This window comes from Urocitellus parryii, chromosome 11 (genome assembly GCF_045843805.1).
Source record: "Urocitellus parryii isolate mUroPar1 chromosome 11, mUroPar1.hap1, whole genome shotgun sequence".
NCBI classification, from domain to species: domain Eukaryota; kingdom Metazoa; phylum Chordata; class Mammalia; order Rodentia; family Sciuridae; genus Urocitellus; species Urocitellus parryii.
In genome coordinates, this window is record NC_135541.1 from 30118668 (window position 1) to 30142357 (window position 23690).

General features: G+C 37.1%; 1 protein-coding gene across 7 annotated transcripts in view; it reads left to right on the forward strand.

Annotated features, from left to right (window-relative positions):
• Positions 1 to 23690, forward strand: part of Mast2 (microtubule associated serine/threonine kinase 2) — a 185785-nt gene that overhangs the window by 138299 nt on the left and 23796 nt on the right. For all 7 annotated transcript variants that reach the window (XM_026397772.2, XM_026397768.2, XM_026397769.2 and 4 more), the window contains 3 exons: positions 17286 to 17361; positions 20109 to 20129; positions 22065 to 22143. In XM_026397772.2, coding sequence (XP_026253557.2) covers positions 17286 to 17361; positions 20109 to 20129; positions 22065 to 22143 — 176 coding nt within the window. The remainder of the gene's footprint in view (positions 1 to 17285; positions 17362 to 20108; positions 20130 to 22064; positions 22144 to 23690) is intronic.

A 23690-nucleotide genomic window follows, 5' to 3' on the forward strand; every position in this document is an offset into this window, starting at 1 on the left:
GCGGGGAAACAGCTCAACGAGCATCTCCAATGAGCATCACCACAGAGGAGCCAATCAGCTAGATGTTGCTGGGGCCGCTGTGAGCCAATCATCAGCCGGCAGCTGGAAGTTTGCAGGGGCCCCTTCGGCTGTGGCTCTCAACATCTTCCCCTCTCTGTTTAAACAACAAGCATGTGGCTTAGGGACTGTGCCCGCCTTAGGTTGTCCAATAGTACATATGGTCCTTACCCGTTATCGGATGAGCTGACCTCAAGGCGTCAGCCTCCTGTCTTAGGTTGGTACCATTGCAATTGGATCTTACCCGTCACTGACTACCGGTCCAGTATACAGCCACACCTGTGGAGAGGTCTTTGTACCAGCGGAGGGGTGAGGTTCTTTGCCTTACCTCTGTTGGCCCCCTATTTTAGCTGAACGATCATGACAAGCAGAAGGGAGGAAGATACACCAAGCCAATTGACGGCTCCTTTTGGAAAAATTGTACCACCGATGACATCATCAGCAAAAATACCGCAACAAGTCGCTGCACCAACAGATAGTTCACAATGCATACAAGTGATACATAGTCCAGGCAAGTTCTGCAAGCAGTTCAGTGATGGCTATTGCAGAAGCTGTAGATTGGTTTTATCTTTGTCTTCACCAGCACTGGGATGAAGATAGGAATTTGGCAATAATGGCTAAAGAAAAAATTATGTAACATTCCAGAAGGCACTAAAAGAAAACAATTTTCTTAACAATTTACATTGTCTTGAAGAGAATTATTAAATATAATGAAAAGGAAAGGTGAAAGTAAACAAACAGATCTGTTAACCTCCTTTTTTGTTCATATATTAAAACAATCCTCAACAGCTGTTTACCCAATTTAAATTAAACCATTTAAATCACGTGAAAAAAAATATTTGGATCCATTTTTTCATGAGCGCTCATCATATATGATATATGGACATATGTACATTCAAACATATAACAGAAAACACAAGTGTGCACACATAATATAATACATACAATACATAACTTAATAGTAAAGGCCTTATAACTTTTTACAGGTGAAATGTCCACTGCAATGTTTAAAAACTCTATAGTCAAAAAAATAGAACTGATCAGCAAAACATTAACCTAGGTCTAGGCAATAATAAAATAGATATTGATAAACGCATCCTGGTTCAGCCAGATGTAAGGATAGCCAAACTGGAGTTTTGGATATCAGTTGTTATGGATGTGAGCCAAATCATCTTCTTTTTGGTCTGTAGAAATCGATTTAGTTAATCTCTCTAGAATCCAAATCGGCTGCTGTTCTCCCTGTGGAAACACACAAACAGACCCCCGACTCCAGACAATTACTGGGTCAGGACCTTTTCATTGTCCTGTTAGAATATCCTTCCAAAGTACCTTGGGTTTATGTGCATTTTTTGGACACATATGCCTTTCTGTAGCACTAAGCCCTGATGAATCCAAATTTTAAAAGTTTAGAGTAAAAAGGGTTATTTTAAGTTTATCTTTGGGGAATATATACCCCTTCCCAATTCCTTCTTTTTGCTTTAATAAGTACATTTTAATACTTTGATGAGCTCTTTCAACTATGCCTTGTCCCTGTGGATTGTATGGGATTCCTGTTATATGAGTAATGCCAAATGTTGAGCAAAATTGTTTAAAAGAGGTAGAAGTATAAGCAGGGGCATTATCTGTTTTAAACTGTTTTGGAACGCCCACAGTGGCAAAATTTTGTAAGCAATGAGCTATAACATCTTTAGTTTTTTTCTCCGGCATGAAGGGAGCCCATCAAAAATCCAGAAGAAGTATCAACTGTAACATGCAAATATTTTAATTTTCCAAATTCTGGCAATTGTGTGACATCCATCTGCCAAATATGGTTAGGTATCAATCCTCTAGGATTGACTCCAAGATTAACTTATAGTAAAAAGGTCACACAATTTTGACATTGTTTTATTATTTGTCTAGCCTGTTCCTTAGTTATTTTAAAACGCTTTTGTAAAGTATTAGCATTGACATGGAACCATTTATGAAAATTTATAGCTTCTTCTAGTGTAGAGAAAATATGTATGTCATGTGTAGTTTTATCTGCTAAATCATTGCCAGACTAAGGGCTCCAGGCAATCCTGTATGTGCCCTGATATGTCCTATAAAGAATGGATCTTTTCTGTCCCAGATTAGACTTTGTATAGTGGATAGCAAGGAGAAAACAGTAGAGGAAGGGGAAATCCTACCAGCATCTTCAAGGGATACCAGAGCATTAACTATATACTGACTATTGGAAAATGAATTAAATACAGAATCTTTAAACATCACAACAGCTTGTAATACTGCATTAAGCTCTACCTTTTGAGCTGATTGTTTGGGTATTAAAAATGTAAAAGTTTGATCAGGTGTAACTATTGCTGCTGTACCATTATTTGACCCATCAGTGAATATATTCGGAGCATTCATGATAGGCATTTTTCTTGTCAGTTTTGGAAAAATTATAGGATGCAATGACCAAAAAGACAATAAAGGATTAGATGGTAAGTGGTTATCAAATGAAACATTAGATTTGCACATGATTATTGCCCAAGTATTTAACTCATTAGCTAACTCATCAATTTGATTCATAGTATATAGAGTAATAATTTTATTGGGAGAAATTCCAAACACTCCCTTTGCTGCTTTTATTCTTTTGAGTATTAATTATCCTACAGCCTCAGGATACCTAGTAAGAATAGTGTTAGGAGAATAAGATAAATGTATCCATAATAATGGACCTTCTTGCCAAAATACTCCTGTAGGAATATTTTTTGTTGGTAGTACAATAAATAATAAAGGCAAACTTATATCAATTCTATCCAAATGCATATTTTCTACATATGTTTCAATGATTTTTAATGCCTTTCTTGCTTCAGGCGTTAACATTCGGGGTGAATTTGGATCTGATGGACCTTTTAGGATATCAAATAAAGGTCCCAACTCTTCTGTTGGTATACCTAGATAAGGCCTTATCCAATTTATATCTCCTAATAACTTTTGAAAGTCATTAAGTGATTTGAGTTGATCTACTCGTATTTGAATTTTTGGTGGACGGACCATGGTTGAGGATAATAGAATTCCTAAATAATTAATTGGAAAATTTAATTGTACTTTATCTATTGCTATCTCTATATTATAATTTTTTAATAAGTTTGTAAGTGTGGCATAACATTCTAGCAATGTGTTTTTATCTTTGTGTGCTAATAATACATCATCCATATAGTGAAATATTTGTAGTTCAGGATTTTGATTTCTAAGTGGCTGGATTACTTTGTTAACATAAATTTGACACATAGTTTGGCTGTTAGCCATCCCTTGAGGGAGTACTTTCCATTCATATCTCTGATCAGGACCTTCATGATTTAGTGCAAGGATAGTAAATGCAAAACGTGGACTATCCTCAGGATGAATTGGAATTGAAAAAAAACAATCTTTATAACTAAAACATACCAGGTTTTTGGCAAAGCAGACAATTGAGGAATCCCCGATTGAGCAGGTCCCATAATAACCATTTCATTATTAATGGCTCTTAAATCTTGCAGTAATCTCCATTTACCAGATTTCTTTTTGATGACAAAAATGGGAGTATTATGGGGAGATACAGAAGGTTGTATATGTCCTTCCACTAATTGTTGTTTGACCAGGTCATGGGCTGCTTGTATCTTTTCTTTAGTCAGGGGCCACTGAGGAACCCATACTGGTCTTTCTGATTTCCAAGTAATTTTTATTGTCTCAGTGGCCCTTTCTGAAAATCCAACCCATGTCTGTCTGTTCCTTGATCTATTTGTATTGGTGCTGCTATACCTTGTTCTTGTTTTTCTAATCTTTCTCCTTTCCTAAAACCTTGTCTAGCTATAATAGTGGGTGCATTCTTTCTTTTCTCTTTCGACACTTTAAATATTTCTCTCCACTATCCTCTTGCTTACACAGTTTCCAAGGGCAAGATGAATATCATTCTTGTCTGTGCTCCTCTATAAGTAGTATTTTTTTCCTTCAACTTCTTTGAAGAATTTTTATCTTTGATTTTCTCTAATTTGAATATCATATGCCTTCATATTATGTTTTCAAAATTTATTCTGCTTGATGTTTCCTGAGCTTCCTAGATCTGTGGCTTCTTGTCTGACATTAATTTTGGGAAAATTTCAGTCATTAGTCCTTCAAATATTATTCTGTTCCTGATTCTCTTTCTTCTTATAGTCTCATCACATGTATTTATGCCTTTTTTAGTCCACAATTCTTGGGTATTTTGCCCTTACCCAATTTTTTTTCCCTTTGCTTTTAAGTTTTGAAAGTTTCTATTGTCATATCCTGAGTTCAGAGAGTCTTCCCTCAGATATGCTCAATCAGCTAATAAACCAGTCAAAAGCATTCTTTTTTAAAAAAATATATATTTTTCAGTTGTAGTTGGACACAATACCTTTATTTATTTATTTATTTTTATGTGGTGCTGAGGATCGAACCCAGGGACTCGCACATGCTAGGTGAATGCGCTACCACTGAGCCACAACCCCAGCCCCTAAAAGCATTCTTTAATTCTGTTACAGTGAAGTTTTTTTTCTTTTAGCAGTTCCTTTTGATGCTTAGAATGTCCTTCTGTTTGCATTTGTTATCTGTCTGTTCATGCATGCTGTTTACTCTTCCATGCAAGCCATTAGCATATTAATATAATCTTTAAAATTCTTAGCTGGGCTCCCTGGAAGGTGGGAGGTTTATGAGTTTGAGGCTAGTCTGGGAAACTTGGTAAGACCTCATCTCAGAAACAAACAAACAATAAAAACTGTTTCCTAATCTGATAATTTCAACATTCCTGTCATATTTTATTAAGGTTCTGATGCTTGTTCTGTCTCTTTAAATTATTGGTTGCCTTTTAGTATGCTTTGTGATTTTTTTTGTTAACAGATGGACATGACTAGAATAAAATAACTAGAATAAATAGTAATTTACTTACTATTTGTAAGGTGTGGGGAGAGAGGAAGTATTCTATAGTCCTATGATTAAGTCTTTGTCTTTTTGTCATGTCCTCACACTCAGAGATTCTTCCATCAAATATGAACTAGTCCTATCAGACTTAGTCCCTCACTTTATGTGGTAGGAGGGCTGTGGGAGGCAGGTGCTGAGGACTTCTCTTTCCAACAGTTTAACACCAATAAAATAGCCTCTTCTGAGGACAGGCCTTGTTAAAAACAGAGTAGTGCCTTTTTCTCTCCCCTGGGTTTTCTTCATTATTCATTGTGAAGTCCTGGTGAATTTCTTGTGGATAAAACTTATGAACATTAAAACAAAACAAAACAAAAAACGAGCTTATGAACATGTGGGAGACTGGCTATGACTGGGTCCCTCTGGAGTTTTTAACCCTCAGCATAATCCACATTGAACCTTCAGTAGTTTATCAATTACAGTTGAGGTTTTCCTGCTTTGGAACTTGTTTCCATGAAAGTTTTTGCTTGTGAGTTTCTGATCTAGTGAATTCTGATTCTGTTTCTGCCTCTCTGTCTTTCTAGTTTGGTGAGCGATGAATTGCCCTGTAACCTCATTTTGCTGACAGATTTAAGAAGAATTGTTTTTTCAGTTTGTTCATATTTTTACTTGTTAGGACAGAGTAGCAATTCCTAACCTCTTTACATTCCAGACCAGAAATTGGAATCAGTCTATTTTTATTACCCAGTCTATTCCATTGTATAACCACAACTTAGGTATTCATTTTCTCCCTAATGTCCATCTGGGTCTAATTAGGAGGCAAAAAATAGACGGTGATTTGAACAGGTGAAACTTTAAAGCTGAACGAGAGTACCCAAGGAAGAACAGACTTGGAAGGAGGTCTCTCTAGGATGGATTTAGCCTCTTCTATGCAGGATATAGAGGAGAGTATGTAATTGCTCCTCACTGAGTGGCAAGGATCTTTTCTGGTTTTCCAGGGCCAGAGCTGGTCCACAATCACTTGGCAATCAGGATGCAGCCCTCTGGAGCATAGACAAGTCAAAGCCAATGGTCAGGCCTCCAGAGAGGGGAAGTGGCTGCTATAAGCCAGAAGCCTGAAGCACACTGTACCTGAAGGAAGGCCATGGAAGACAAACCCTAGGGGACAGGAGTTACAGCAGACAATCAGAGGGAGTTGGGGAACTAATGTGGGACTACAGCACACGGTATCCTTGTAGGTAAGGTTGTGGAAAGGGGATCATCAGGTTGGTCCAGGGCTGCAAGTTTGTCAGCATGTGATCAGGACAAAGTGCTACCACATGTCCTCACTCCTGATGCTGACAATAGTGTGATTGTAGAATTAGTACCTGGAACCTCTTCTTTCTGCAGTGCCCCTGCAGTACTCTCTACTGAGAAGGTTGACATTTTTTCACTATAACAGATAAATGCTTAAAAGAATTATCTCTTTTTTTATAGAACAGATATTGAAGGATGAATTTGGAACTGAGCTACATTAAATTGATAATTATCTCAGACATTCAGATTGTTTTTAGTTGTTTTTTTTAAAATATATATATATTTTTAGTTGTACCTAGTCAATGCCTTTTGTTTATTTATTTTTATGTGGTGCTGAGGATCGAACCCAGGGGCCGGCATGTGCTAGGTGAGCGCTCTACCGCTGAGCCACAACCCCAGCCCTTGTTTTTTTTTTAATATTTTTTTTTTAGTTGTAGTTGGACACAATACCTTTATTTATTTATTTTTATGTGGTGCTAAGGATCGAACCCAGGGCCTCCCACACACTAGGCAAGTGCTCTACCACTGAGCCACAAACCCAGCCCAGATTGTTTTTGTTTTTCACTGTTAAAGTCAATGCTTCAGCAGATATCCTTCCTCATGTATTTTTTGTATATACACACAAATTTTTTTTTTTAGGATTTAAGTATGGAATTTCCAAGTTTTAGAATATACTGTACACCATGTATGTATTATATGTCAAAATACATTCTGCTGTTAGGTATGACTAAAAAAAATAAAAATAAATCGTGTGGCAAAAAAAAAGAACCTATAGAGTGAAAGTGTATTGAATGATGTAAGTGAATAAAACATTGAAAAGGTTAAAAAAAATAGAATATACCGTACAAATTTTTAAGAATAACATCAATAGGTCAGAGGGAATACATATTTTAATTATGTTGTATGTATCCCCTAACTGATTTTAAACTAATATGCTGGGATTACAGGTGTGCTTTCCTTAAGCCTTTAGCCCCTGTCATTCTAGATGAAGCACCCCTCCATTATCAAGGAATAAGATCCATCTGCCAATGCATGTTAAGGAGTTCCATTATGTGAAGGGCGGGCAGCAAGACCATATCAGTGCCAGCCATCAGAGTGAATAGACAGACCTCAGGCTGCTGCAGCTTCTGTTGGTTCTAAGTTACCAAGAAGGAGTCAACATTTAAGGCACTGGTTGAAACATTTTCTTCACAGGAGAAGAGACACAGAAAGATCAGTGTCTATATTGTGCATCAGTCTCCCATGGCTGTTGGGTCTCTCCAATAACCTGTGCAGAAAACTGGACCACACACAATACTCTTCTGTTGCAGGCAATCCCATTCCTTTCAGATATACTGGAGGTGTCATATGAACACACACTTGGCAATATAAAGAAGTTACTGCCTAGCCAGTATAGGAGAAAAATTTCCCTTAACAAGAAGAAGAATCTGGCTCCAAACAATAGCTCAGCACCCAGCTCCCATATAAGGTAATGCTCCAGGCCCAGGGCACTGATTGAGCAATCCCCAAAGGGGTGACAGGTGGCATGATGGTTGCTTCCTCAACACCTAGTAATCCACCCCTCTCTACTCCTTAACACTTGCAGTTACTTCACTCTATCTTCCTGAATCCAGTTGGGCTAATTTCATTATCTCTTAATCCTGTTTGTGTCAACCCTCATAACCCCAGGTTACCACACCCCACTCCACATCTTCTGTGCTTAGTTAATGTAAACCTATGAACATTCCCTCTTCTTTTTTCCCTTAATCTCATGCCTCTCTGACTCTAGAAATCCTTCCAATTATCTTTTGTATTTTTAATCTGTTCTCTGAACATTCTCTTCTAATGGAATCATAGGAGGAAAGGAGAGGGAGAACACTGCTTGTCCAGCAGCCAGCTCAAGTATTAGTAAGCTCTGTTCTCTCCCACACTTCATACCATTGAGTTGAGGAGTAAAAGTAGGTATCCTCTTTCATCTTTTCATTACTCTCTGTCCTTTCTTCTTAATCCCCCAAGGTTCTAATCTTATACCATTCAGTTATATCACTTAGTACCCATCATTGCTGCTATAAAAGTCTCCACATATTGCCTTTGTAGAAATTTTAGCTCTTGTCTCATATTACTCTCTGCAGTTCTATTCCTGTATTATTCTTCATGATCTTCCAGCCTCTCAAGTTCTTTGAATTCCTATCTTCCAGTGAACTCCCTTATGCTTCCTCAAACATTTTACCCTGGACATATTCATTAGGTCTTGTCTTTATGATTTCAGTTTCCTTCCTGTTCTCTAGGCTCCACCTCAAATCTTTCTAGCCCATATCATCTGTACATCTCTGTGAGTAATTCACGTTTGTCTTGATTTTGTGGAAGAAGTTAAGGACAGGAGATAAAAACATTGGACTTTTCAGTGTATAAAAGGATTTGGGGCCAGGGTTGTGGCTCAGCAGTAGAGCGCTTGCCAAGTATGCGTGAGGCACTGGGTTCAATCCCAGCACCACATATGAATAAACAAAATAAAGGTATTGTGCCCATCTACAACTAAAAAAATATATTTTTTTTAAAAAAAGATTTTGAAGCTGTGGTCTGAATGAGATCACAAAGGAATGAGCATAAACAGAAAAGACTAAAAGTACAAGATCTGAGCCCTTGTGCCAGATGCGATGGCACACACCTGTAATACCAGTGACTTGGGAGGCTGAGGCAGGAGGATCACGAGTTCAAAGCCAGCCTCAGCAACAGCAAGGCACTAAGCAACTCAGTGAGACCCTGACTCTAAATAAAATACAAAATTGGGCTGGGGATGTGGCTCAGTGGTCAAGTGCCCCTGAGTTCAGTTCCCAGTACCAAAAAAAAAAAAAAAAGATCTGAGCCCTTGGACATCCCCATTCTTAGAGATCAGGGGAATAAGGCGAGAGGAGACAGGAAAGAGGATAACTTAGAAAGTATGGTGTCCTGAAATCTACATTTAAAAGAAGTATTCAAGGAATAAAGAATGTATGCTGTGGACAAACCCAGTGAAATGAAGTCTGAGAATTGCCAGTTAGACATAACAGTTGATGCCAGTGTTGACATTGATTAGCCATTTCGATGGAGTAATAGTGCAAAATACAACTAGAAAGTCAAGAAAGAAAGGGAAAAAGCACTTGCCTAACATGTGTGAGGCCCTGGGTTCAACCCACAGGACCATAAAAACAAAATATAAATAAATTTTTAAAATAAAAGGATGCTGTGATGGTGGCACACATCTGTAATCCCAGCAATTTGGAGGCTGAGGCAGAAGGATTCACAAGATCAAGGCCAGTCTGGGCAACTTAATGAGGCCTTAAGCAACTTAGTGAGGCCCTATCTCTAAATAAAATATAAAAAAGGGCTGAGGATGTGGCTCAGTAGTAAAGCATCCCTGGGTTCATCCTCTAGTACCCCCCAAATAAAAGAAGTTTTAAAGGGGTGAATTTTATATGTAAATTATATCGCACTTTTTTAAATTGAGAGAAATTCAAGCCGTTAGAGATGCGTTCTTAGTTGGTAAAACTGTGAGGAAATATCTGTTATAAAAATCAAGATAATGTTGACTTTAAGTGGAGAAGTGTTGGGGTTTTGACTGAGAAGATTATATGTAGGCTTTGGAAGGTAGCATTGTTACTCTGGGTGCTGTTTACACAGGTGTTTGCTATATAATTGTATTCATTTATAACTAAACTGTGTGGGGAAGCAGCTGCTTCAAGGTCAACCCTCCCAGTTCTGTGTGTTTGTTGTTTCATTATAACTTATTTCTCTGGGGTGCATGATGTCTTGCCTTTGAACTGCCTCCTCCAACCTTTAAAATGCTTGATAAAGCTGAAAAAGCCTACATCCTGGGATGCTGGGTTTTCTATCACATTTTTTGTAATATTGAGCCACTTCTGGCTATCTTAAACAGTTCTTCTCACTGATGTATTTTCTGGGGCTAGAACTGAAAATGGTAAGACATTAAGAATTGGTTTAGAATTTTTTTAAATGTTAATATTCTGACATCTTACAATCTTCCCCATGATAAGACCAAATCAAATGATTTTTATTCTGCCATAAGTAGTAGCAACTTTAGTTTTTTTAAGGCAAAGTAAATATTAAGAGAAATAGAAGAAACACAATAAAGGTAACACAGGTATTTTTAGGGCTCAGCATCTGTGGTATAATAAAGAATTTTTGTAGTCTTTGTCCTAAGTTCTTGCACACTTCTAAATGCTTTTGAATTTTCCGAGATTTAGGAGTGTTGCTTTGCTAATGAGGTCATGGTCCCTAGATAGTTTCATCCTGAGTGCTGGTCACCAGAAAGACTAGCCATATGATTAGAAGGATGTAACTTTGGGCCAGCCTTCCCTGCGGAAAGGCATAGGGGTGTAAGATTGAGTTGAACTATGTAATGAAATCCCAATAAAAACTCTGGACAACAACTATAAAATTAATTAATTAATTAATTAAAAATAACAACTCCGGGCACCAAAACTGAGTAAAGCTTCCTGGTTGGTGAACACATTAATGAGTGAGAGGGTGGCAGTCTGATTCCAAGAACATAGGAGTTCTGCATTTCCTCCCAGACCTCATTCTCCCTGAGTGAAACTGTAATAATAAGCATAGTACTTTCTTGAGTTCTGTGAGTTGATCTAGTGAACTATTGAACCTCAGGAGACTATGAAATTCTCAATTTTATGACCAGTCAGCAGTATACCTGTGTCTCAGTAACTCAGTCCCCACAAGACTTAGGTTTAGTAAGGTAGTCTTATTGAGGACTTTGCTCTTAACCTATGGGGTCTGCCCTAAGGCTGTACACTTGGTGTCATAGTTAAACTGGGTAGGTGAAGTTTTTTTTAGAATAGGTCTTAAAGTCTGTTGGGAGCCGGGCTGTGGCTATGGCTCAATGGAATAGTGCTTGCCTCGCACAGGTGAGGAGGCACTGGGTCTGATCCTCAGCACCACATAAAAAGAAGGAAGGAAGGGAAGGAAGGGAGGGAAGGAAGGAAGGAAGGAAGAAAGGAAGGAAGGAAGGAAGGAAGGAAGGAAGGAAGGAAGGAAGGAAGGAAGGAAGAGATAGATAGATATTGTGTCCATCTACAACTAAAAAAAGTATTTTAAAAAGTCTACTGGGATCCTGTCCTGGAGGAAGGAATGCTCATTGGTCATCTGCTGGGTTACCAGGTGGTAGGAATCCACCATGATTTCCCTTTGCACTACAGAGATTTTTTTTGACAAAGATTTCAGTCACAGACTTAATGGCCTGTTTTTGCCTATGTCTTGGCAACAACTCCATAACTTGGAAACTATTTTCTTTCTTTGACATTGGCCATATAAAATGTTGAATTGTGAATCAGCTCTTTAAAATTCTGAGTAAATTTAAGAACCCTAAAAAATGATAAATTAATAAATACTCATTGACATTGTAATAAAGATATAATGTGTGGTACCTTTAATTCTGTAGATGTGATCAAGGATTCAACTTAAGATTCAAAATAAGCCTTTGATATTGAGGTATTTGTAAACTAATTCTAGATAAACACAATCGGATTTTGACCTTATGTAGTCCCTAATCACTTTTCATGTGGATTGTTGAACTTTTGGAGGGGGACACTTTTTCTGATGTATCACTTTATGCTTGTCATTCTACTAAGAATTTGTCAGTAACAACATTTTCCCAGATAAAAGAAGTTTTCATAAAATAAAATGTAGGAGAAAATATTCCCAGATGGAAATTAATTAAATGTAGGAGAAAATATTCCCAGATGGAAATTAATTAAGTTTAGGAGAAAATATTAAAACATTTGTATCACAAAATATAAGAATTGCATTTGGGTTTACAAATATTTAAAGTATGGATTGATACTAGTTACTCCTATTCGCTCCATCTGTCAGACTATGTCATAAGTTGTATATGACATATCATGAGCAAAAAGTGGAGTTCCATGACATACCCTCAGTCATTCCTCCCTTCAGCATATAATAACATATTGCAGTATTGCATTTTTACAATATTTTGTAATAGCTATAGAGGGGCCTTTGAAAATGTGGTATAAGAAGGAAATAAACTAGTTCTCTTGTAGCAAATTAAAATAATGGCCAACTAAATGATGTAATGCAGTTTTTTAAAATAAAATATCCAAATTTTCACACTTTTTCTATACTAGCTAGTGATTTTTAATAGTATGCTGTTTAAAAGATAATTGGGAAAGGTTAGAGAAAATATTCTTTGTCTTTTTAGAGTGAATGTGACATTTTAACATTGTGTGTAGAAGTGGCTACATTTAAAAAGAAAACTATGCCATAGAGAAAGCATTTTTGAAATATTCCTATCTATATGTGGTTTTTGTTGACCAAAAAATATGGTACCCATAAAAACCGATGAAACCACTACTTTAAAACATTGGAAATAGACTATTTCTAACCTTCCAAATTTAAGGTTCAATTTTTGCTAAAAATGTAAAACTATAATCTTTCTGTTTACAAGAATTGCTGGACATCATAAAAAAAATATCATTCTTTGAATGGAATTGAAAAACAAGTAGTATCATGATCTAAGAAACAGATTGAACAATGTACTTCTGAGGAAGCTACATGTCTTTGCAAGGTGTATTTTGTATGTATAATAAAACTAAATCACAAAATCTAAATTCAAAAACCAAACCACAGGATTGGGGGCAGCTTAATGGTAGAAAACTTGCCTAGCATGTTGCAAGGCCCTGGTTTTGATCCCCAGCACCACACACATACCCTAAGATTTCTAAAAATATGAGCCAACTTAATCACATTTCACTCTCAAAAGAAGAAAAAGGAATTTTGTACTATGGATAAAATATTTTTAAATATTTGTTTTACTAATTTATATTTATTTTAAACAGATTTCACTGGGACATATTATACAATAATCAAAGTATACACTTTGATAACTTGACATATGTAGCTATATATTCATGAAGCCATCACCACAATGTAGGAAATGTATTTGTCATTTCCCAAAAGTTTCCACTTAACCTTTTGTGACTCCTCCCAACTCCAGGCAACTACCCATCTGCCTTCTGTCACTTATAGACTAGTTTGAATTTTGTACAATATTACCTAAATGGAATTATACAGTTTTTCTCTAACATCTTGTCCTTTGCATTTCTATATGAATTTTAAAATCAGATCATCAAAAAGGTACTTTTGATTGGGATTGTGAGTAATTTGTAGCTCAGTTAGAGAGCTGACTTATTAACAATATCAGATCTTCTGACCCTTGAATATGTTTATTTCCCATTTATTTAGATCATCTTTAATTTTTCTCAACAATGTTTTGTTTAGTTTTGTATGTCTTTTGTCAGATTTATCCCTAAGTGTTTCATAGTTTTAGGCACTCATAAATGGTAATTTTATTTTCAATTTCTGATTATTCCTAGTATATATAAATATAATTTACTTTTGTATATTGATCTTGAATCCTGAAGCCTTGCTGATTCACATATCTAGTAGCTTCATTATAGATTCTGTCAGATTATTTACATAGACATCCACGTTGTCTATGAATAAAGATAACATACCTTATTCCATTGGCTAAATCTCCAGTACAGTCTTGAATAGAAGATATCCTTGTTTTGTTCCTGGCATAGAGCATTTTTCTCTTTACTATTAATATTAACCATGATATTAACTGAAGGTTTGTCATAGACACCCTTTATCAACTTAAGAATGTGTCCTTCTTTTCTTTTTTTAAAAAAAAAATATTTTTAGTTGTAGATGGACACAATACCTTCATTTATTTACTTATTTTTATGTGGTGCTGAGGATTGAACCCAGTGCCTCATATGTGATAGGCAAGCACTCTACCACTGAGCTATAGTCCCAGCCCCAAAATTTGTCTTTCTTTTCATAATTTGCCAGACTTTTTTTTTTTTTTTTTTCAAATGGTTGTTGGATTTTTGTTGAATGCTCGTTTCTGTGTCTGGTGACAGTGGAATTTTTAAATTTTAAACCAATTTGTGTTTCTGTGATAAATATTACTTGGTTATTACATAGTAGCTTTTTAATATATCACTGTATTTTATTTACTGAAATCTTTTAAATATATGCATCTATATTCATATAAGGATTATAAGTCTGTAGTTTTCTTGTAATGTCTGGTTTGGATATCTAGGTAATGCTGACCTCATGGAATGAGTTGCAAAATAATTCCTCCTCTTTGGTTTTATGGAAGAATTTATGTAAAATTGTTATTTCTTCCTTAAATGTTTGGCACAGGGCTGATGTTGTGGCTGAGTGGTAGAGCACTTGCCTAACATGTACGAGGCACCGGGTTCGATACTCAGCACAGCATAAACATAAATAAATAAAATTAAGGTATTGTGTTCATCTACAATTAAAAAGTATGTATATATATATATATATATACATATATATATATATATTTTTTTTTAAAGGCAGAATTCTCCAGTAAAGCTTTAAACCTGAAGTTTTCTTTGTGTGGTGATTTTAAATAAGTTGAAATTTGTTTAATAGATATATATTCAGAATTTTTCTTTCTGCGTGAACCTTTATAGTTTGTATCCTTCAAGGAATTTTTCAGTCTCATTTATACTGTCAAATTAATTAATATAAAGTTGTTCATAATATTGCCTTATTTTTCTGATATCAGTAGACTCCATAGGTCTGCCACCTTTCTCATTCCTGATGTTGAAAATTGTGTCATTTTTTTTCCCTGGTCAATCTAAGAAAAACTATGTGTGCTTTTGTTTTTATTGGTTTTTAATCAATTGATTTCTGCTGTGAACTTTATGATTTCCTTTCTCCTGGGTTTCATTTGCTTTTCTTTTTCTAATTGCATAAGATAAAAGCTGAGGAGTCATTGAACTGAGTCCTTCTTTTCTCATGTAGGCATGAATTTTCTCTCCAAGATCTGCTTTAGTGGTTTCTAATATATGTTGATTTTTATTTTATTTGTTTTTTCTTTTTCTTTTTTGCTTGCTACCAGGAATGGAACACAGGGGTGCTTAATCACTGAGCCATATCTCCAGTCCTTTTTATTTTTATTTTTTAATATTTATTTTTTTAGTTTTAGGTGGACACAATATCTTTATTTTATTTTTATGTGGTGCTGAGGATCAAACCCAATGCCCCGCGCATGCCAGGCTAGCACGCTAACACTTGAACCACATCTCCAGCCCCTCCTGTTTATTTTTTATTTTGAAATAGGGTCTCACTAAGTTGCTTAGGCCTCACTAAACTGCTGAGGCTAGCTTTGAACTTATGATCCTCTTGCCTCAGCCTCCTAGTTTCTGGATTACAGATGTGTACCACTGCCTGGCTACATGTTCATTTTTAATAGTTCAGAACACTTTTATAATTTCCCTTTTTATTCTTCTTTGATCCACAATTTATTTAGAAATATACTGTTTAGTTTCCAAATATTTGGGGATTTTCCAGAGGTCTTTCTGTTAATTGATTTCCTATTCAATATAATTGTGGTCAGAAAACAGATTTGGTATGGCTTAAACTCTTTTAAATTTATTGAATCTTATTGTATGACCTTGAAAAGAATGTATATCCTGCCTATTATTTGGTGCAGTGTTCTATAAGTATTATGAGGTCAGGGTAGTTGGTAGTGTTCGAGTGTTCAATATTTACTGATCTTCTTTCCACTTCTTAATTTATTTAATCAGTATGGACCTGTAGATATTTATTTTCTAGTTTGGATCTTTTTAGTTGCTCAAATTCTTTCTCTTTGACCATTGGAGGTTCTTTCAGTTGGCTCCTTCTCCTCTTTGACATAACACCCATCAACATGGTAGTTTATCACTTCCTTACCTTCTGATACTATTAGATACTCTAGGCATTGGGCTTAAAATTCTTTATATATATATATATATATATATATATATATATATATATATATTTTCTGGTCCCAGTTCTAGAATCAGCCATTTCTCCAAGGAACCCTGGATTTTTTATTGGAAATAATATTAAAAACCAAGATCTGGGAGTTAGATAAGCTTTGTTACTGTAGTATCCTTTCTTTTAGTCCTTAGCTGAAAGATCAAATATAATATTAGTATATATACTAAATTATGTATATACATATATCTATAAACATTTCTATGCAACCATCTGTATTTCTATTAAACATGAGTTCTTCCTGTTGTCTCCAATTAATCCATTATCACAGGGATCATTTTTGCTTTTTCACTTTGCTTTTCTGTAAATTTCTACTCCCAGCAGTGAGAAACCTGTTTTCCACCATTTCCCATCCATATATCTAATTATTTAGGTTTATGAAGTGTCAGCACTTCATGAAATATGGTGCTTACTTCAAAGTGAGCTTTCAGGTGGAAACATACAGACAATTTCTGCCAAGTAGGTCCTCCTAAGTATTAGCCTGAGCTGGAAGACAGAACAGAGAAGTATGATAGGTTCAAGAACTATTGTGACTAATACAAAAGTAAGCACACAGTTTTGTTCAGAACTTCTGAGTTTTGAGTTACAGGGGACACATGAAACATAATTGAGGAGATGGCAGTAATTCCTACACCATCAGAAGGTTGGGTGTGCTTTGCAGACTTGGGGGACTTAAGTATGGTCTGTTTTAAGGTAACTCCTGAGTCCCCACCTGAGAACTTTGCTTCCACTTAAAGCACATAGGCTTCTGGTTTAGCTCCTTGGATGCAGTATGCAGAGATGAATGTGCAAGACATTCCTGTTGCCCTTGGATAAATGTTTGAGCATTTAGCTGTACCATCTGCACTAAAGGAGCTCTTGAAGCCTTTGGGAAATTGGGTTAACTTAACAAGGCAGATTGGAACCTGAAGTGTTCCTAGAAGGACAGGAAATAGGTAAGTTGCTGCTGGATCTAGAATGGATATCTGAGAGATGTGGATTCTTATAGGCACCATAGGAACAAGGGAGAAAACCTGTGGGCTACCAAACCTTTACAAAGACAGAATTTGTAAACTTATGGTGGCCTGAAAAAATAACAAGATATGTTAATTGCCAATGGGAAAGGAAGATTTCTTGCCTAAAGATTATGTCAGCCCTCCTCAGAAGGGAACCTCTCAGAGGGTTTCTTTTTCTTATTCCATCCACAGGTAACAGTCCTTTGGACAGCCCCCGGAATTTCTCTCCAAATACACCTGCTCACTTTTCCTTTGTTCCTGCCCGTAGGTAAGTTGCAAGAAAACTTTGTCTGTGAATAACACATGTGGTACACTTGCATGAATGTTAGTTGAATATTAGATTCCTCCTATTAAGTCAGTGCACTTTCAAGTGTGTTACCTTGGATTACCAGCCATCAAAATCCTTCCCTGCTTTTCTCTCCCAGATTATAATCATCTTATTCAAGTTTTGCTTTCTGTGTAATTTATGTATTTGCATTTGAATGTTGGAATGGGAGAATAAATTTAAGAAATAGATTTATTTTTATAATTCTTAATCATATGTCCCTGGTGTCCTAAAAGTATGTTTCAAAGTACTATACCTCAACTGATAGCTGTCCTCGAGTGATCAGTGGGAAAATGGGCTCTCTTCCCTGGAGGACCAAAAGGTGTACTCTTACTTCTCTAGCTCAGTGTGTTCCAAGGGACTGGAAGGGCCTGACATTCCTCTCTGCTCACCTTTGAAAAGCTGGCCTGTGTGTGGACATAGAAAGACTGCAGGGTCTTCACTTATCCTTCCAAGAATTTAGAAAGATTTGGTATATACGGAGCCATGCTTTTATTTCTCCTGCCATTGATTTACTCACTGAAAGTGCTGTAAGTCTGTCTGTGGCCCAGGATAATCATCTTGACAGCTTCACCCATGGCTAAGGTATCACCTGGCCTCTAGAGAAGTACAGGTTGATAGAATCCATCTAAACTGTGTGCCAAGGCTCCGTTCTTATTTATTTATTTATTTATTTATTGGTATCAGATTGAACCAAGGGGGCATTTAACCACTGAGCCTCATCCCCAGCCTTTATTTATTTTTTTTAAAAGCTTTATATTTTGAGACAGGGTCTAAGTGGCTTAGTGCCTTGCTAAGTTGCTGAGGCTGACCTTGAACTTGTGATCTTCCTGCCTCAGCCTCCTGGGATTACAGGCATATACCATTACACCTGGTTCAAGTTTTTAATTTTTTTTTTTAACTTTTAAGTTTTTTCCTGGTTAGAGTCTTAAGTACCAAAAACTAAGTACTCCAATTATGAGTCCAGATTTAGAGCTATTAATAAATGGAGAACATAATACACCTTGAGGCAAGAATAGTTTTAATATTTATACTACTTTTTTAAAAGACATGACAAAAAAAAACCAGACTTTTGGAAATAGCATTTACTCACTATTCAAATGACAATCTAGAAGAAATATATCCCTTCCACTCCAGGATTCTGTGTAGTTGAATAGACCTTGAGCAGGGAAAAGTTTGATGACTGACTTGGGTGCCCTTCCTGATCCCTGCTTTATTCAAAAGAAACCTCATCCAGATGTGTTTCCTGGACTCATCTCTCCTACCCTATGTAACTTCCAATTGGTTAACCAGGGATTCAAGTAGTATCACTTACAATATAAGAATCTGTTGGATTGATTTTTTTTTTTTATGAACAGCTGGAAAGACTTATCCCAGACTTTCTGCCTGGACTGTGTATGAACTGTAGCCTAGATTAAGTATGAACTAGGACAGCAGGACCTGTGACCAGATCCCCCAGAAGTGGCATTGAGTCATTTTCCATTCATTCAATAAATTTTGACTGAACTCTGACTTTGAGCTTGGCACTATGCTGAGTGCTTAGTATTACAGTGGTAACAAAATAGTCATAATCCCTACTTTCTTGAAAATAGATAGGGTCTATGCACTTGTTTCCTTCCTAAGGAATGCTGTCCCCTCAGATGTTCACTTAGTTAATTCATTCTTGTCATTCATATCTCATCTTAAATATTATTTCCTTAGAGAAACTTTTCCTAATGACACAATGTAATGGGACCTCCTTGTTAGTCTCAATTAAATCATTCAATTTTATTTTTAAACTAGTACTTTCTAATATTTCTTAATATTTTCTTTTTGTCATGTTTTTTCTCTCACCTCAACCAGAATCAAATTACCTTTAATACCTTAATCTGTTGAAAACTGTGTCTCCTGGTACATAATAAGCATCAATGCTTATTGATCAAATGGGTGATGAGAGAGACAGACAATACATGAAAAGCAAATATTTAGTTGTAAGCTCTGATAAGTACCATGAAGGGAAAGAACATGATACTGCATGAAAGAATAAGAAGAGTAGGCTGTGAGTCCCCACTGGTGGTCATATAAAGCCATACTGAAGGATAAGAAGCAGCTACCATGTTAGGTGTGAGGTCACAGAGTTGGGGACTATCCTAGGTAGAGGGAATAGCAGGTTCCGTTGATGCCCTTATATCTATTTGATTTAGGCTTCAAAAGCAGGACCAACTGGGAGGCTTTGGGGCCTGGTATTACCACTGGCTCAAGTCTACACTCATAGGCATGACATTTGAGTCATGTGAATGGAACATAGACCCTTGGATTGTCCTCCTACAGAACATAGTGGGAAACACTGCTAGTTTTTTTTTTAATATTTATTTTTTAGTTGTAGTTGGATACAATATTTCTTTTTTTATGTGATGCCGAGGATCGAACCCAGGGCCTCTCATGTGCTAGGTGAGCACTCTACCGCTGAGCTACAACCCCAGCCCAAAACTGCTAGTTATTGATGGGGTGGAGAGGAATGCCTCAGCCATGCCAAAGAGGGACCAAAAATTGTTGGTTCCTTGTTATTGAGGTCATTTTACTTCCAACTTTTACACATTTATAAACAGAAAATTTGCCTTCATCAAGTTAAACCAAATGCTGGGGGTCAAACAGATTGCTATCTCTGGTTCCCATTGGTTCTCACTGTGATGTACATCTTTTCACTACAGCCATGGCCACAGAGCAGACAGGTAATAGTGGGTATGATGGGGAAAGGGGCTGGACCACTGCTATGCATGGCCAGATAATGTGGCTTGTGATTTTGTGCTTGGTGAGAGAACTGGTTGTGATGATTCTTCTCTGACTGTGGGTATGAACACTGGGCCTTTCATATCTATCAAAGAGGCCTCATAGGATCCACTACCTGCTGGAACCAAGACTCAGAGCTCATATTCTTGGAGGCAGGAACTACTGAATAGTTCCAAACTTCTGAACCTAGGTACAAATCCTGCATTCTTACAACTTTCCTCAGTCTCCCAGTGAGGAGGCCAGACAGAGGAACTAGAGACATCCTGTGGTGACATTTCATTCTGATAGCCCCTGTTCTTCAGTGTACAGAGAAGTGACTGCCATGCAGTTGGTTTCCATTTTTATCTAAAGGATTGAAAATCACAAGTGAAAAGGTGTATTTAATAAGGCCTTAGGAAATCTAACACTGAATTACATTTATCTTTGCTGAGCTCTATTTTCCTGGAATTAAATGGCTTTCTTGTGTAGAGCACCCAGGGCCCAGCAAAGAATCAGAGAGAACAGCACATTTTATCACCCTCCTGGACATTTCTTTGCTTCAGAGACAAGGTTCCAGCAGAGTTCTGATTTACACATGCTGGCTGCCTGGGTGGCATGAAGTTTGATCATGTGCATGTGGCATGGAACACTGGGCTCTTCCCTTACAGAACACAGTAGACTAGCTGCTCTGTGTTGGGAAAGGTGGGGAGCAGTGCTTCCAAAGGAGAAGCCCTACCAAGATTTATTCCCTTTTTTCCTTCCTCCTCCATTCCCCATCTCCTGCTGTAACTCTGAGAAGCCTTGGACAAACCATTCCAATCTCTGGGCATCAGAGTTTTCTCTGCAAATTGTAGTAAGAACTTAACTTCTAAAGGTCTTCCATTGCTGATAGATGTAAGATTCTGCCGGTAGCAGTGAAGATATTTCATCTGGCTTCAACCTCAGCAGGCTGTGTACCCCCAAGCTCCACAAGAAACAATACTTTATGCCACTTTCCACAGTGCAGGCAAACAATCATGTGTTTATATTTTAAAAGCTTTAAGTCAGATACCCCCTTAATCTTTCTCTGCTATAGTAAAGCATGTAATTGTGGTTCTTTGAGATAAGAGCTTTGTGGGGCATACTTTTGAGAAAGCAAGGAAACCTCCAGAGTTTCATATAAAGCCAAAGGTATGTCACCTCCATCCTCTTTTGTAAGGTTACTGTCATTCTGTGGCAAACATTTTCAAAGACTGATTTTATGGGTCCTAATGGATCCTAGATGGCCTATAACTATTTGCTGTCTATTGATGTTCAGTTCAGATCCAGATGGTGGTCTGCTTTTTCCTTACTATCAACCCAGTGTCCTGGGAAAACAAGAGCCCTTCACATAGTCTTCAAAAAGAAAATAAAACTAGGTGTGGTGCTTCATGCCTGTAATTCCAGCTATTCTGGAGGCTGAGGCAGGAAGATTGCTTGAACCCAGGAATTTGAGGCCAGCCTGAGCAACATAGCGAAACCCCATCTCAACAAAAAGGAAATAGCTGCATTTCAGTGGCAATTGTGTCCTTATGATAATGCCTTCAGGTAGAATACTCTGTTGTTGCTTCTTTTTGAAAGTGAATGAGTTGAAAGTATTAAAATATTTATTCCAAAACCACAATATTATATAATAGATACTCTTATCAAAGCCATGGGTTCCTTCATAGTCAGAAGTGTCCATCTCTGAAGTGGAAAACATACATCAATAGGCCTGTTGTAGGAGAGCGTGTGTGCTAGATGGAGCAGTACTGTTTGGAGATGAGAAGAAGCCCTCCAGCAAATCAACTGCCCAAACATGCTGATGGACATAGCCAGGCAGGTCCTGGGCTCAGGGTGGGGACTTGTAGAAACTACCTAATATTCTTCTTCTTACATAGGACTGATGGACGGCGCTGGTCTTTGGCCTCTTTGCCTTCTTCAGGCTATGGAACCAACACTCCTAGCTCCACTGTCTCAGTAAGTAGCCAAATCTGTGGCCATACCTCCTTCATTCTGATCCATACAGCACTGTCCAATGCTACAAAATGGTTCTTAGCTTTTCCTTTAAAGCCAAATTCATGTAGATTGCTTGGGGGTAGTGCTGATTGGGGGAGAAGGCTAGTGACCCTTCACAAACATAGACAGATCCAGAAACGCCTTTGGAAGGTTCCCTCCCCTCCCTGGAGTCAGTTTTTCCTGGTTGCGTCAGAGAAGGGCTTGGGGAGTGAGGCTGAGCATGGGGACTCCTAAGCATCATTTCCCTGCCCACCCCCAACCTTATTTCTAGAACTGCAACCAAGAGCAAATCACCCCTCCCATGTCACAAAGCCCTGGCAGACCTTCTGCCTCCTTTTTCACCTTTTTTCTTTCCAAAAAGTCAAGAAAGAATGTGATATATATTAACGAAAGACTAGTTCTTACTCTAAAATTTTACTTATTTTTTTTAAAGAAGGTTTTAGCCAAAAAAACGCAACTGATATGCTAATTGCTACCATGTGCAATCAACCCTAAAATGAGTCCTCCTTTTTATTAAAGGATGACAGGGTTGGAAAACTTAGTGAAAAGCTAAATACTAAGTGTTTTAGGCTTTACAGAATGTATATTTGATGAGTGTATCCCCATTTCTGTTCTTCAAGTCTTCTATGACGGGTTTGTCTATAGTCATGAATCCCAAGCACAGCAAAGGATCACCATTTTCTCCCATGACTAGATATTACTGTTAAATCAATCCAAAGGTCTTATTGATCTTTGGCAGCTAAGCTTAAATACCCATTTTTCCATAATCCTTTACTCAAACAAGTGATTTTTTTAAACCCAAAGTAAGAGTTGTGTGTGTGTATATTCTGTGTATGTATATGTATACACACATATACTATATATATTTTTTTCATCTGTTCAGTAAATTTAACATACTCAATCCATTGCTCCAGCTTATTGGGATATTTTAAATACCAATTTTGTTCACCATAATTTATTGCCCTGCTAGCTTTATGTTAATTGGGTGAAAATTCTTTTTGCAGCCTAAATGAATTCATTTTTAAAAATGTTGCCAGGATAGAGCCCGGTGCAGACATTGCATTGTTTATAGTTTTTTGTACTATATAACATTCCATGAGAGAGACACACACTGTTAATCCAAAAAGTGCTAATTTCTCCCTTGATGTTGACCCTGTAGCATTATATTTCCCTCTTCGTGGTGCTACAGCTTTGACTCTAAATGATTTAGATTTTCAAGCCCCAGACCTTGATTAATTGATAAGTAGAAATTGGGCCAATAATGCTAGACTTACCTGCTCTCTTAGAATCTTGCTGATTCTGGAGCCTGTGGGTTGCTACAGCGTAGCTGTATGTGTGGGTTTCCTTCAGTGATGCTGGTTCACTTCCTCAAATGGTCTGTTGTGACTGGCAGACTCTTGTCAGGAATCCTCAATCACTCAGCCATGTTTAGAGTTTCATGATTGTTTTCAGATCAAGTTTAATCTTTAGGTCTAGATCTAGAAGGAATTTTCTTCTCTGGTATATTT